We start from the raw sequence: 16,776 nt of genomic DNA on the forward strand, positions 1-16,776 counted from the left end.
TGGTTGCGCTATTGAACCAGGCAGACCGGCCACCTTGTCCCCCAGCTCCGGCAGTGACTTCAGAAGGAGCAAAAGCCACTGTGGCATAATGTGCCCAGGAGGGAAGTGTTTTCCAAACTCCTACCAGTTAAGAGATTTCTTGCCTGTCCCTTTTCAGTGTTTTTGAAACTCTGAGAGCTTAATGTTCTCATGATTTACATTAACATCTAATCCTTGCGTAATCTCACTAATCCCTTGGCCCCAAGATATCCACTGGCAGTGAGTTCCATGGGTTAACCGGTTGCTGTATTCATTTGGTGGAGCAGATTTAAATCTTTTTCCATTCCCGTTGCAATCCACCTCCTTAACCTTCTGGCCAAGCATGGGAATGGGGCAGCATCTCCCAAGGAATGGGCTTCGGTATTTTAAGTCCTTCTAAGATTATTCTTGTGGCTGCGAGGTTCCATTGCGCACTCTTTTGTGTTGGGCTTGGAGCCCTTGAGAAAGCAAGATGATGTCAATGGGAGATGTGCTGGAATATTTTATTCTGCCAGAAAGAAAACAAAAATAAACACTGAAGCAAGCGATATAAAAAATATTATAGGGGTTGTGCTGAACTGCCTCCTTCCCTCCTTCACCCTGTGTGTCCTGGGCATATGGTTCCTCCCCGACCTGAGAGCCCCGTCACATCCATACACAGTGGGGAGAATTAAAGAGGAAACTGGCAGCCTTAACATTTAATTTCCTTCCTCTTTCTGGGCTGGTCAGATCCTTTGCATTATTGTAACTACTTTTTTTATCATATCTATAAATAGATGTGCTCTCATGTGTCCCGTGAAGCAGAGTCGGGCCAAAAAAGTCATATTCATTCTGCATAATCAATACATGAAAATGTAGTGGTTGCTGGCTCAGATGAGATCTTGTATTGTTAGTTCTGTAGCTGGGAAAAAAATGTTGACTAATAAAGATTAAGGGCTTTTTTTTCTTTTTATGAAATGCTAATGATGAAGACATGTTTGATATACTGTGAAATACATTTCTCTAATGTGAAGTTTCTGCTTTTTGTTGGGAAAGAGATTCAGTCCCTGGAGGATTTTAGAATTTGTAAATATAAAATTATCTGCTTCAGTGTTTTTTAAAAAAAGGTTGGCAGAAAGCCAGATTACTTACATTACTGTAATAGATTTGCTGACCTCTGACATCTGCTGCAGAGAAGTACATTGAATTTTTCGTAATATCAGATGATGCAGATCTAAAAACTCAGTACACTCTGCACCATTATTTAATTCAGGACTTAGTAAAGCAAAATTTTTTTTTGAGTAGCAGTTTATACGTGATTAAACTTAATATTGCCGATTGTAATAAATCAGGATTAGTATAGTACTGATTTGTTAATCTAACTTGTATTGATTTTAAGTTGTCTTTATTTGCTGCAGAGAAGTACATTGAATTTTTCGTAATATCAGAGATGATGCATCTAAAAACTCAGTACACTCTGCACCATTATTTAATTCAGGACTTAGTAAAGCAAAATTTTTTTTTGAGTAGAGTTTATACGTGATTAAACTTAATATTGCCGATTGTAATAAATCAGGATTAGTATAGTACCGATTTGTTAATCTAACTTGTATTGATTTTAAGTTGTCTTTATTTAAAAAAAAAAAACAAGACTGGCTTTTTTTAATAAGAAGCCCTGTGATAGCAAAGACTCCCCTACTGTTTCTGCTCTTGGCTGGAAAATGTTATTCTTGTATTATTCCAGGGGAAAAAAAAAAAGCCTCATGCTGCTAAAAATCTGCTGCCTGTGGAAAGATTTTTTAATACACTAGTGCTTACATATTCTATTTATGTGGATTGACTTATAAATAATACATTTTATTAATCTTAATATTGGAATCTTGATCATGATAAAGACCCTTTTATTTGGTCTCCTCGCAGGCTTTACAAGTAAATATTCTTTAGACCACAAAATATTCCCCCTCTTTTCTTTTTTTATGAATACTTTGATACTTCCCCCCCGCCGTGAAATACAGCCACAGTTCAAAGCGACTGAAAACGTGGTGGTTGTTTCCAAAGTGCGATACATTTGAGGTATCCAGCTCCATTTTTTTGGACGTCGTCTTTACCTCTCCTTGCGCAAAGATTGATTAAATCTTACCTGCGCTGCAAATATTTGACCAAAAAAAAAAGTGTTGGTTTCAGACATGTCACATTCTGCTAAATTATTTGGCTAACAGCAGATCGCATTCTTCCTGTGTTGGGCAATATTGACCTTAAATTGGCTAAGCCGGCTGCTTTCATGGCATGTGAGCCGGCTGCTTACATGTTCCGAGAGCTGTATTAGCTTTATTACTCCTGTGCTATAAAAACTTCTAATAATCAAATGATAAGATCATATCCTGTGGGTAATTGTATTGTACCATGACAGGATAACTGAAAAAACATTCAGTGAAAATTGCAACCGACGGAAATCTCTACGTGAAGCAGCAATTGTTGGCGTTGCTCGACTTGGTGCTGCTCCCTGGGGTCTCGCAGCCCGCGTTCCTGCCCAGCTCCTCTCCAGCTGCCCCCCGTGGCCCCCAAAACCCGTCACGGCAGCGGCGGGCAACAGCAGCCTGCCAGCCTTCGTTTCAAACGAGGAGGGGAAAATCCTAGAACAAGCCATCCTTGTGTTTTGATTCAGTTTTACCTTAGTCATGCCGCCTCCCCGATACACGAAACATTTAATTCCAGATTTCCTGCCGCTGGCTCCGGGCCTTTGACCGGCTATGTGAAATGTATTTTTACTGCTGTCGGCCTGCCAACTGCTGAGCTCAGTGAAAAATAACTAAAATGAAAACCTTGTACTCCTACATGAACCCTTAAGATCAGAAAAGGAAATTTAAGCCACGGTTAGTAATTAGCGCCAAAGCTAATGAGTTCTGGTGAGGTGCAGCAGGAGGAGGAGGAGTTTGTGTCCCGCGTTACCCTACAAGGCTCGGCGGAGTGCATGCGAGCAGTGATTAATCGTGTCGGCCCGGGCCTTGCTCCCATACTGGCTGTAGCCACGGGGTTAATCGTGCGGCATCTTTCATGGAAAGGCCTGCTCGTGGGCCGGGAGCGTCTCCGTCTCCTGTGGGGCGCGGGACAGCGTCTGAAACCTTTACGGATGGAATATGTAGATTTTTAATGGGCGACGCGTTCCCATGGAAACAAAACAAAGTCAAACACTCCCCTCGCAGTGCTAACAATTATTGTAATAAAATGTGTTTTTATTAAAAGCGATTTTAAATATTTAACACATGGCGGAGCAGCCTCGACGTTGCCCTGTGTGAAACCCAACCTTGCCTCTAGTGAAGTCCAAAGTGCTTTGTGCAGCGCAGGGAGGAATTCGGTGTTTTCACCAATATTTGCGCTTGGCGAATAAAATGTAGCAGCCTCAAGTATGAACAAGATTATTTTTTTCTTATTCTGCTTAGTTATGCTTTTTATTATATAAACATTAACTGTAATATTACAGTGGGAAGCAGGTATTTGGCAACTACGTATTATTTTGCTAAGTTTGCATAGAGGGAGCAGTTTCCAGTTTTAGCAGCTGTAACATGTTTAAACTCAGTTTGTAATGGGATCTGAAGATGAATATTCCCTGTGGGCTCTGCTTAGCTTCATTACTGGAGCCCTGCCAAATTCAGGGCTAGAAAGTATTATTCACGCCTCTTTGCACATACCATGTCAGAGCATGCTCAGTTAATGAATTTTGTTTCTAATTTAGCATAAATTAGGTTTATATTTTAACATAATTTATGTTGTATTTTATTAAAATGTAAAATATTATGATCACGAGCAATCTAATTTCTGCTCTCTTAAGCCCAAACTGTGTTTGAACATCTAAGTATGTAAATCAAAATTGCATGCTTAGAAACTGATTCTAGGATAACAAACGAATATCTGAACCAAAGAGGTTTCTGCCTTGGAGTCTTAGATTAAAGATAATTAAGGATTCCTGGTATTTGAACAGATTTATGTTGTTTATAAGCAAAGTACATTTTCTTCATAGAGTCAACTTGTCTTTTTTTTTTTTTTGAACAAATTATGTTTGCTGTATTAAAGTTCATATTTTTAAAGTCTGAGTCTTGTATTAATCCCACAGTGAGTCATTAATCATACCAAATGCATTATAAAAACTTTAATCACTGAAGTTGAAACTGAGATTGTAATGCAATCTATCCCTTTTAATTATATCAGTTATTTTTCCTTTCAGATCAAGAATTGCAAAGGGAAAACAGATAGATTAAAACTCAGTGTGTTTGATGCTTTCAGGGGAGAGTATTTTTTGTTTGTCTGTCTGCCATGCTTTTTTAAAGCGATTTCATGCACTTTGTGGAGGACAGTTCCACACTGAAAAATTCCTTCGCTTTTAACTCTCTTCCTCTCTCCTTTTTTCCTAAAAAAGAAAAGACTCACTGGCGAAGGCAGGGAGCGTGGTGACTGTCACTGTATGGGTATATTGCAAGGGTGGCAGTGGGCTGGTGCTGAGTGCAGCGTGCTGGGTGCTGCCCACCGCTGTCATTGCAAGGGTGGCGGTGGGCTGGTGCTGATTGCAGCGTGCTGGGTGCTGCCCACCGCTGTAGGTTTCCTGCAGCCCTGCTCGCTCATCTTCTGCCGAGTTCCTGGCGCTCGCCCCTGCACGCAGGGGAACCACCAGGCTGGAAATTGGGAAATTGTGTAGCTGTTATCAAGTTGGCTGTGGCTTTGTAGGTGTTTTCCTAGGGTTTGCTGCATGCTTTTAAGGGCAGGGAGGGAAAATAAAAATAAATGGTGGGGTTTTTTTTAAATCAGTCTAAAACGTAGTGGCTTATATCCTCATCTGGTACAAATTGGTGTAGCCGCACAAACCACTGCAGCGTTACTGACAACTGATCCACACCAACTCCAACTCTACTGAATTTACGCCACATGATAATCTTGCAAAATAAATTGATTTATCATACTTGGATTTGTAGATGTAGAGTTTACACTGTTGCTTTTATGGCGTGGAAGAAAATGGATTTATTAAGTAAACTGCTCATAGTAGATACATTTTGTTCTTTGCTAGAATGGCAAAATCTGATCAATTATTTGTTCCTTAATCCCCTAGATTAATCCTGCCGTATGAAAGATTTATTAAAGGAGAGGAAGATAAGCCACTGCCTCCAGTGAAACCTCGAAAACAGGATAACAGTTCCCAGGAGGGTGAAGCAAAAACAAAAATGTCTGGAACAAAACGCATCAAAAATGAAAACCAAAAGAGCAAGAAGGAAAGAGATAATGCACAGAAACCCCAAGATGCATCTGAGGTTGGTTGCTTTCCTGCTTTTCAACTTTTCAATTAAAAATGTACAGCTTTAATCATGTGAAATCCAATGATAAAATACATAATTTAAACTGGAGAATTCCAACCAGTTGGCCTTTAATTTGCTCGGCAGTGGAAATTCAGTTGTTGTGGTACTGTCTGTGTTGGGATTTTGCTGGGCTATAAACAGCAACCAGTTAGCTCCATATTGCATAGCAGTGATGGCAGAAGACCAAGCGCTGGATGTAACAAGTACCATTTCTGCTCATTGTATTATACAGTGGTCACCACTAAAAGATCAGCAGCTGCCAAAAGGAAACCACACAACTACCACAGTTATTTCCTAATCTAAGTATAGGGTGCGGGAACCTCTAATACTGTTGATAATACTGTGGTAACTGTTGGACACAGCTGATTTTTATAATGGTAACCTCTGGATCAGCCCTTCCATGCTCACAGATGTATGCATGTCTGTCAAAAAACAGATCACTCCCCAGGATTTTTATCGTGTTATATACTAAATTTCTCTTTGGATTAAAAGGTCAGATTTTGAGGGAAACACCTTCCAAGCCCTAACTGAGACCAACTTCCCTCTCACATGCCACAGATGGTTTTCAGCTGAGATATGTTCCTATTCTGTCACCTGCTTCACATGGGCAGGCCCCGGTTTCCATGTAGAGCTGCGTTACCTGCAGTCATAGGACAGCCCTCGTGGAACAGATTTTATGTTCACAGCCCAGGGTAAGGCAGAACAGTAGAATTCTTATTTGCCTGCAAATAAGAGTAAGTTTCACATGTTGTTAAGTGATATAAAATCAGTGGGGTTTTTGCTCCAGTGTTACTTAAGCACTTTCTTTTGCACATCCTGCCCACTCTCTCCTGTGCCCTGCTTGCGCCCCGTATGAACGAGGCGGTGAAGCTCCTCACACACAACCCCTACATAAGACATTGTTTTTCCTGTCTCCATCTGCCAGATCACAGCAGCCTTCAAGGCGTTGCAGTGAAAGTAAGTATTTAAAGAATGTCGAAACACATGACATGCCCGGCAGACTACGGCTGCTCCTTTGACTTCATTGCTGTCTGGCAGGTACATAAGTCCTGTTTCTAAACCAGTTTGGAAATTGGTATTGAGTCAGCTACCAACAATCCTCCTCCTCATTGCTTAAAAAAAACAACGCAGGACCAGTAAACACGGATGCCTCTGAGACTTTGTGTACCCAGTTTTGAGAACAGAAAATTTTGATTTTCACGTGGCACTACATTTTTAAGTTGTGCTTACAAGGACAATTTCATCTCCCATCCAAACCAGAATTTGTGTTTTAAATTGCCTTGATCAACAGTACCTTTAATATCTAATGTAAGAGCACTCCACAGGGAGGGGAGGTTTTTTTGTTTTCTCTTGCACTGTAATTTTAAAGCCAGGAACCCTGTTGGGGGAAAATCCCTCCACTTCTAATGAAAAATACATAGAGAGGAGAGTGCGCACAAACCCGCTTCAGTCACTGGAAGGTTGCAACACAAATTGCCCAAAGCAAGGAGATGCGAAGTGAAGGCTTGTGCTCCCTTCCCCTGTCATTCCTTTGTGCCTGGTTATTTATTGAGGGGTCTTGGATCAGCAAGATAGGTTACACACTATCCATACCGCCACCACTAAGCACAATATAACAAGTCAGCAACAGAGCGTCAGCCTTAACTTTGAATTTCCTTGCTTTTGTTGTTCCCTATCTCAAACTTCCTGCTGCTTAAACTGCAGTTATTTTTGTGTGGTTTGCAGGAAGAGTTCTTAAGCTGTGCTTATCGGAAATGTAGGGAGCCTAGACAAGACAATAAAAATGTACAATTACGGCAGTTTCCCATTGTAAAATGGTACCTTTTATAGCAGAATTAATGTCTCCTCCCTGACTGGGATGGAAGACGTGTCCTGCCCCTGTTCAATCAGGGTAGGCAATTAAGGACCTCAGCCTTCATGCAGGTCATCGTACGGGTGGGCGGTCACACGAAGCCCAAGCAGCGAAGGGGCCTGCAGGGGTGGACGCTTCCACCCTGGGTGGGTGCAGAGCTGCAGAGCTCATCCGTGCTCTGCCATAGGGAGGGCTCCGTGCCCAGGATGTGGCCCTTACGGGGCCAGCGGAAAGGAGACGTCCAGCTCCTTTGAGTGGAGCGAAATCCAAGTCTGCTGGAGCCAGGCAGAAGGTTGCATGTCCCTCTCACTCCAGCCGTCCCCCAGCAGTGGAGCCCCGTGCCAGGCTCTCCATTTGGGTGCAGTCCTCATCCAGGCACAGCAGTGGTAGTCTGTTGCTCACAGGGAGCCTCTATAGCCACACACGTAGATGTGTAGGCATGGCCCCCACCAAGCCACTGCTTAAACCATTTCTGCATGTGGCCTAGAAGCTGGCTGTAGCTGTGAGCTGTAAAAGTGTAATCAAGTTACAAATGTGTGGTCCTCTCAATTGAATGTTCAACTCATACACCATGAGAAGTATGCAGGGAGAGAATATAACTTTAATTCATTAGGGTTGCATTTGCTTTTGTAGTCTTCACTGTTTTCCTGCCATCACAATGCCATTGTCAATGTAACGAGATACCAGACAAAATGCTATTAGCCTTAGACTGCACATTTCCTCACAATAGCTGAAACTTCAATCAAAATGTTGCTTAACAGAAACAAAGAGCAGAATGTACAGTTATTAAATATGATTTCTCTCTTTTTTTTCTCCTCCTTGCTTAGCTCATCTGTCTGGTATTTTCCTGTAATTTTATAAGCTCAAGAGACTAGCGATGGTACTTTGTAAAGGACCTAATGATGGTATTTGGCTGCAAAAGGCAGCTATGAGTTGAAAAAGAAGTTAGGATGACTAACAGACACTGTAACTAATAGGCCAACCAAACAGACAGGAATATTTAAAAGCAGCTGTGAAGAAATAAATCTCTGAGAGGATTAGATTCGTTAGGACCTTCTCCGATCCCCCGCTCCTATGACAGACCATAAAGCAGCATTTAGATAATAACTTTCTTGATGCGTCTTATCTTTACAACGAAGAAAGAAAGAAAACAATAATAATAAAGGGCTCACACAATGCTGCTGTTTTATGACTGTCTTCTACCACGACATGTCAGAGGAGAGTGACAGCAGTTTTGAAAAGGGCTGTCAGTCAGCTGGATCGCAGATGGGACGCTCTGGTGACCTCTGCAGGTCACAGTTCAGCCGGCTACATAATGGGATGAATAGTGTGAATTGTGCACGCAAGCTTTATTAATGGGGGAGCAGAAAGAGCTGCGGTCCCATTGACGATAATGTATAAAAGCCATGTTTGTAATAGCTGGCACACACACTTACTGAATGTTGACAACTTCATTTTAATCTGTTAATAAAAAAATATGTGTCCTAGTTAAGCTGTGGCAGTGATTTGCTGCCTACAATAGGGGTTCCTAGTGTGCCATTTCTACCATTTTCACACTTTAATGCAGAACTGGGTGTGAATGATCTCCTCTGTGATCACTGAATTTTAAGATAGCTACGCTGGAGAGACTTTATGTAAGAAAAAACATGGGAATCGTTGTATCATTTTCGTAGGTGAAGTTGGCTAGCGGGATAAATTTCTATAGCCTTATCGTTTGTGTTATGAAATCTGCTCTCCTGCATTTGCCTAATTAATTTTAAAAGAGTATAACCTCAGCGTTTAGCTATCTGGTCAAGCCACTGGTGCCTCTCATCAGGTTACAAACATCTGCTGTTTTGAAATGCCTTATTGTGACCCTGGCAGGGATGGTGCATTTCTTAGTATTTCCAGGAGGTACATTGCTTTGAGTCTGATACCTGGTGTTAGAGCCTTCACGTTCCAACAAGGTGATTGACAAGTACTTCTCTAAAAGTAGCCAACGGTGTACTGTGTATGATCTTATGAACAGTCTGCCGAAACGCACCGCATTCTTATTACTGTCTGTTGAATCATTTTATTAGATTTCATCAGAACAAGAGAAGGATCAAGAATCAGCAGACCAGAAAAATTTCCCTGAACATCCTACAGCGGGAGAGATGAAACAACCCGTGCAAGGCCCTCCATCTCTTTTACCAGAGACAGCTCGGCCACTGCCTCTGGAAAAGACAGACCTGACAGAAAACAGCACGGGCAGTGAGAAAGCCAAGGAGGAGGTTCAGCACTCGTCCTCTTTCTCAAGTATATCCATGCCCCCAGAAGAAGACACTGTGCTGGATGCCACCGTCACAAAACGATTGCATCCCCCAGCAGATGCCCTGGAAGACACAAAGCCTGAACAAAGACTACACAAAGCTTTTACTGACAGCTTAGAAAGCGAACCTCCAGAAATGCCCTTCACGGCTTTCCCGGTCCAGCTGCCCACTCAGAGTGACATGGAAGATGACAAATTGCCAGAGATGGCCGACTATATCGCAAACTGCACAGTGAAAGTGGACCAGCTGGGAAACGAAGATATCCACAACGCACTAAAGCAAACGCCGAAAGTACTGGTGGTCCAGAACTTCGACATGTTCAAGGAAAAGGAGCTGCCCGGGTCCATGAACGATGACTCCACTTTTGGTTACACGCCGCTGCTCTACTCAAAGGGTAATCCAGGCATCATGTCACCCCTGGCAAAGAAGAAGCTGCTGTCGCAGGTCAGTGGGGCAGCCCTGTCGTGTAGCTATCCTTATGGTTCTCCTCCACCTTTGATCAGCAAAAAGAAACTGAATGGCAGAGATGAGCTGTCCTCAAGCATATCACAAGGTCCCCACGCCCCTAATTCTGATCCTGTAGCAATTAATAGGCCCTCAGTGATACAACACGTACAGAGTTTTAAAACCAAGGAAGAAAGGAAATCGATTAATGACGTTTTTAAACATGACATGCTAAGCAAACCAGATCTTCAGCGCTGTGATTTTTCAAAACATCACCTCAGTTCTCTTGCCGAGTCGTACGTACCGAAGACGGATATCCAGGACTGCAAAGATAAAATGAGTGAGAAAAGGGCACTGCAGCACTCCCATGTGCCCACTTTCTTGGCAGATTTTTATTCATCACCTCATCTGCACAGCCTTTATAGGCACACAGAACACCACCTTAATAATGAACAGACATCAAAGTACCTCCCCCGGGACATGTTCAGGGAGTCTGAAAATACTTCTACTTTTACTCAACACAAACACCAAGAAAAACTAAATTTAAATTATCGCCCATCTTTGCATCAGCAAGAAAAAAAGGCAGCAGTGGAGGGCTCTTCAGATGATCAGCCAACAGATTTGAGTCTTCCAAAGAGCATACACAAACAGACTGCAAAGGCTCTGGGCTCCAGCCTCCCTCATTCATCCATGGCCCAGCAAGAAGGCAAAGGTATCTCCCCGTTCCAGGCTGCGAGCAGCCAGGCGGTGAGCCTAGACTGCAACCCCAAAGCTTGCCGCGTGTCCCCCATGGCCATGACAGCCCCGAAAAAACACAGCGAGTTGCTCCACAGGTCTGGGAAGCAGCAGGCCCAGAGGCTGGAGAATCTGAGGAAGATGGAGGGGATGGTGCATCCTATCATCAGCCGCAGAACGAGCCCTCAAAACGTGGGGGCTGCCCGGCCTTTGAAACGGAGCCTGGAGGATTTGGACAAAGTCATTTCTGAAAAAAAAATCCGAGCTGTCTCTCCTCTGCACTTACCAAAGGAGACCCTGGCGAAAGACAAGGTTCCCGACCCAGAGGGGGAAGGCAGCAAGCCGGTGCATGGCCTCCATTCTGGCAGCATGCTGGAAAGCCACAAATTTCCCCTTTCAGCCCCCATCTTCCCAGGCTTGTATCCGGGAAGCCTGTGCACAGGGCTGAACAATCGCCTCCCGCCCGGGTATTCTCATCCCCTGCAGTACTTGAAAAATCAGACCGTGCTCTCCCCACTAATGCAGCCTTTGGCTCTTCACTCCTTCATGGTGCAGAGACAATTCCTCACGTCCCCTGCAAACTCTCAGCAACTGTACAGACACTTAGCTGCAGCAACACCTGTAGGAAGTTCCTACGGTGACCTTTTGCATAACAGCATTTATCCTTTAGCTGCTATAAACCCTCAAGCTGCGTTCCCACCTTCCCAGCTGTCCTCTGTACATCCCAGCACAAAACTGTAAACCCCCTCACTCACAAAAAAAGGTCTGAGGAGAAAAGATAAGTTAGCAACATTCCTCCCCCTGTGATGATGTCTCGCAGATTTAGTGATCTGTATTTTTGTCAACCAGGACACAGTCGTACCCCGCGCAGCGGAGCGCTTCGGAGTTTGGAGACAGGACTGCTTCTTTAATTCTGGGTCCCACATCAGCCTCCTTGCCCCTTATCCCTGCCCCTGAAAAAAGAAAAAAAAAAAAAAAAAAACCCCCAAAAAAAAAGGAAAGAAAAAAAATCATTGGATTTTGCATATGTGTTTTCTGAAAGGACTTGTGTATGGTAAGAGCAAATGTTCAAAGGGAGCCATGGAAATGCAGGCCCAGTCCTGAGCTCACTGAAATCCCAGGTGAGGGCTGCCTTTGCCTTTCACTGAGCCGAGGACCAGAGGCCGTGCGTTGTTGCAAATGAGTCAAGGACTCGAGATGAACATGGAAAGGAGAAGCGGGCCGAGAATCCGTACAATCAGTGGATGTGCTCTTTTGGGTAACTTTTCCTGACTTTTAAAGATTCAATCAATGCAATGTATAGTAAAACGGCAATAGATTTTTCATTTTAACACTATTAGAACAGAAGGGTAAACACTGTTTAATTTGACTGTACATATCCACTTCGTAAACTACCAGTGTCACATTTGGTCACAATAATTTATATAGTTTTGTTTGTCCAGTATATTCTGTGCTCTTTATGTTTGTTTTTTTGTTTTGGGTTTCTTTTTTTTTTAAATTAAACAATATCATTTTATCTGCAACTTTTTTTAAAGGCTGTGGCTGTCCTAATTTTTTTTTTACGTGTTTGTAATTTTTCCAGTTTCCTTATACTTTTGAGCAGCATTTTTGTTTCGTTTTTGTGGTAACGTTTACTGTTTACAAACTGAAGCAACTGGTTCAGATTAATCTTAATGGTTATAAACATACTGTAGGTGATGTTATGGTGCAAGGATGCAAACAAGGTTCCTTTCCCCACAGTCCACCCCTGCGAGGTGCTGAGCACCTCTCGCCCTCCTCCTGTTGTTGCGATGGCTCCTACGCCGCTTCTCCCCTCCCACCAAGCTTTGCTTTTCCGTATCGTGGTCCGTGAATTTGTCGAGCGTTGTACTTAAGCTTACTTAGGCTGTGAAACCCTCCTGCCTACCAGAGAAACGGTCTAGAAAACAAAACCTCCCTGGCACAAGCTGCTGGATGACAAAGGAGTCCAGAAAACACATTTGTGGTTTGCGAGAATGTCGAGAATTTCAGAAATTAGGACAGGCGCCAATGTTGATTTGGATCAGAGGCTTACGGGACCTGTGCCACACGAGCGGCTGGGCTCGGTAGGATGGGTAAGGGGTTGCATGCAGTGGTCGGGACGGTCCTTCCACACCCCTGCGGGGATCTCAGCCTCTCCCTGGGCATCCTTGCACAGGGGGAAAGCCTGGGCGTGGAGGGGCTGCTTTTTCCTGACTAAAGAGCTTCCCTATGGATGTATATTCCCTTTGAAGGACATCACCACCACGCAGCTGAGCACAGACGTTGATAAAGCGAAGTGTGACTTGGAGGCTTTTTACAGTGTGAAAATTGGTTGTGATTCAAACCATCTCAGTTACTGTTCAAAGACAGTGTAATCGATACGAAAAGAAAAATGGAAACTACTAAGAAACACTTTGCATGCTAGGCATGTCATTAAATTTTCCCGTGATATGAAGCCAAATACAATATATAATGTATCATACTTAATATCCAAAGGTGGAAACCAGAATAATATACTCGTCTACTGTTAAAGATCCAGCTTCTTCAATTAAATACTTTATATTCCTGTGGTAAAACTATATTTAATTGATCGATAAACAGACTAGTAGAACTTAGAACATGGATGTGCCAGTGCAGAGCATCCTGCTGCTCCACAAATCATACAGGAAACAGACCCGCAGGCTCAGCCGGGCAGAAGCCGCAGTGTGGAGGACACCTCTAGTAAAGTTGCACTAGATCTGAATCACGTGAGAATCAGGGGTTTGGGGATGGGGGGGGAGAGGACACAAACAGGGCTTGTCGCGTGTTTGGTGAAGCAAACGCTTTTCTTTCTGATTTCGGTTAAGTTGTGTGTCCTGGAGTCATGCATTTGTTTACACGAAGTGTCTGATTTCCCTTTTGGTTACGTCCCGTTGGAGTTTGATGGTAGCCTTTTTGGAGCCGTGCTGAGGCAGCGTGGGGCTGGGGACAGGGAGAGGGGAGGAAGGCTCCTTGCTTGCCCCACGAGGAGGCTGGCTGCTGCTGGCTGGGGAAGCTCGTAATATACTGGGCAAAGCGTCAGGGCGAAGGAAAAGAAATGGTAGCATAAACCCCCAACAGAAGCGGTGCATTATTTGTTTAAAAACTCTTAACAGAAATCTTGGCAATCTTTCAAAAGACTCTTGAATTCTCCATTGGCTGAAAAGTCTTTTTTTTTTTTTTTTTTTTTTTTTTTTTTTTTTTTTTTTTTTTTTTTTTTTTTTTTTTTTTTTTTTTTTTTTTTTTAATGTCTTAAATGGGGCTTTGTTTGCATTGTTTGAGTTCAAGGGGCCTTATTATTGAATGAAATTGCACAAGCCTTTCTTTGTGCAATCAAACCATTGTTATTGGTAGGTTTGTAAAGGAAACTGTGGAATCTAATTGGCAATAGAGTCATAAATCTATTTACCAGGAGCCAGTTCCAAGAAATGTTGCAATTCAAACGCAGTATGTCCAGGATTCATTAGGGATGCTAAAGGTTGTGAGATCCAAAGGAAAAGGCCCGGCAGCAAACAGCTCGCATGTAGCTTCTGGCCGCACGCTGAGCCGGACTTCGCGAAACGCGTGGGAAGTAGGGTATGACTCCCAGCAAAATCTGTACCCCTAGCAAGGCTGGACAGGAACAAGCCAGCGTTTTGCAGCAGGTCCGTCTTGGCCGCTGCCGGCCTGACGTGAGACGTTTGCCCGGTGTGTCGGTGCCTAGGAAGTGGTTTGTCCCAGCTGCAGAGAAGTTGGCTTGGCAGCCCCTGGAGCTGGCGCAGGAGGCGAGTGCTGTGCCCGCCTCCGCCGGCACCTCTGCCCCGTTCGGGGGGCGCGGGGCTGCCGCCTCCAGAGACTCCGCTTGGGTCCCCTCGCCGCTCCCCCCGCCTGGTCCCTTCCTTTGCGGTGGTCAGCAAGGTCGCATCTGTTCTGGTTTTGCAATTGTCGTGATTTTAATGAGCAGCGGGACTTCTTGCGCTGGTGTGAGGCGGGCGGCGTTGGCAGCGCTGCCATGAGCGCTTCCTGCGGTGTTTGCTGTACACGTGGTTGATACTTCACTCGTTCTCTTCCTCCTCCTCCCCTCTCCCCCCAACCCCACAGTTTTAAATATGTTCTAATAATGGCAGCATAATCTACTAGCTGTTTATACTTTTTTAACTTTCTTTTGTTGTAAATATTGTATACTTTTTGTGATTCAAGTTATGTAGCCTATATGCTCTGTAAGGTGATGATTTGTATATATATAAATGGCCCAGTAATATTATATAGTTTCCCATTTAAAAGGTTATTGAGTAACCTTTGTGTTAGTTTAAACACTACCAGAAATAAAGCTGAGCCAACTATAAACACTCAATTTTTGTATGTTTTCCAAATTGTACTTATTAATGCTTTTGATACTGTATTATGTGCCAATAGTTTCCCAATCACATAGCAGGCAAAAGATATTTTGTACTTTTTGATCCACTGTAATATTTAATAAAAAATGTTACTATCTGTTCCCTTTTGTGTTTGATTAATAATTCTGTAAACAGCCCTTATCGCAATGGATTACATATTATCCCAGCCGACCTTTCAGCCCTTTTATATTGGCTTTTCTAGAGAAAATATCTCCTCCTGCGAATGATTAGATTAAAGAAATGGAAGTTTGCAATTTCCTAAAGGAGGAAGAGACAAGATCTTCAGTTAGTGCCCCTCTATTTTTGCAGTGTGCTCGCATTAAAGTGTGGCTGTGGTCAGGCCGACTGTAGGAATAGCTTTTGAGGGGATAACATCCATGCATAGCCAGTGGCTCCAGTAGCAAATTTGCTTCATTTGCATCTCAGAGCAGGATTTTGTTCCGCCAGTACTGCAGGCTCCAGCTGGGATCTGAAAATCGCCCCCTGTTCTTCCCAGCTCGACCATGAGTAAGATTTTGGAGTCAGATGCTAACTAGTAATTTTGCTGATGACAGTAAACAACCACCAAGTAAAATTAATTTGTGCTCTGTTCCTTCATGGGTCCAAAAAGCCCCCCTAAACTTGGTGGCCCTTTGAGAAGCTGTTACCACAGCGAGCGCTGTCAGAGCGCTGTTAGGCTCCTCGTCTCCGTAGCTGAGAAAATCATTTACTTGCTGTAGGTCAGGACTGGGTACCGCCCTCGCCTGGCACATCCCGGCAGCGGGGCTGGCGTGCCCCAGTGGCTAGGGCCACCCTGTAGTCCCGGATCATGGCTTAACAATGTGGTCCTGGGGCGTGTGTGTAGGGGGGGACCTTCCCCATGCGTGGGAGTCCCAGGAGCTGAAGCCGTGAGCCCGCGGTGGTCCGAGGCTGCTGCTGCTTCATGCATCCACCCTGCACAACGCATGGCTGAGGCTGTTTGCAGCGCTAGCGTTTGCTGGCACCCAAGGAGCTCTTTCCCGCTCAGCATCTCCCAGGGCAGCGGAAGCCACAGGCTGAGGCTGGGGTGCGGTTACGGTATGTGCTGCTGTCGGCGACGTAACCCCCAGCCTATGGGGAAGTACGGGAGCATGGCATGCAGCGGGGAAGCTGCTCCCCTAACGGTGCTGCAGCCAGGTGAGCACAGGCCAGGTTGACGTCACCGTTAGATGAGGCTTCCAGATACGCGCTGCGGTTGAGGGAGAGTCTCAAAAAAAAGCATTTCTTGTGTGTGCTGGGAAATGAGGGGAAATACCAGCTGGGGGGGGAGAGGCGGCTGTTGGGCACACGTGAAGCAGCGCAGTGCTGTTGAGCGCCGTGGGGCTGTGTTGATGCACAGATTGGGTGTGCCCGGGGGAAGCCGGGGTGACACCTGCCCAGGCCCCACGAAGAGCTGTGCAGAGCAGCTCCGTGCAGCCCTGTGCCGCCTCTCCAGTGGGGACGGTCCGGGAGCGGGCGTGAGGGCAGGACGGGCACCCGTGGTGGGACCCACCGGCGTGGCTCCCAGCAAGGCGCTTCCTGACCCACCGAGAAGGTCACCACTGCACTTAATTGCCCTCGACAAGCTCTCTTCTCTTTTGATGTCTGAGATTCAATCACTTGCTCTTCAGAGTGGGCTGTGCAAGGACTTCCATGGTTTCAGTATGCACTGTGTATGAGCAGACAGAATAAACCTTTCTCTGGTTTAACCTGCTGTCTGATAA

General features: G+C 44.6%; 1 protein-coding gene across 1 annotated transcript in view; it reads left to right on the forward strand.

The window, feature by feature from the left end:
* The window catches only part of ARID5B (AT-rich interaction domain 5B), a 40,135-nt gene extending 27,951 nt beyond the window's left edge, over window positions 1-12,184 (forward strand). The window contains exons 6-7 of the mRNA XM_009290512.1: window positions 5,096-5,294; window positions 9,252-12,184. Of these exons, the coding sequence (XP_009288787.1) occupies window positions 5,096-5,294; window positions 9,252-11,402 (2,350 nt within the window). The 3' untranslated portion in view covers window positions 11,403-12,184. The remainder of the gene's footprint in view (window positions 1-5,095; window positions 5,295-9,251) is intronic.
* Window positions 12,185-16,776: the final 4,592 nt, after the last annotated feature.

This window comes from Aptenodytes forsteri, unplaced genomic scaffold (assembly GCF_000699145.1).
Source record: "Aptenodytes forsteri isolate BGI_AS27 unplaced genomic scaffold, ASM69914v1 Scaffold349, whole genome shotgun sequence".
Taxonomy (NCBI): Eukaryota; Metazoa; Chordata; class Aves; order Sphenisciformes; family Spheniscidae; genus Aptenodytes; species Aptenodytes forsteri.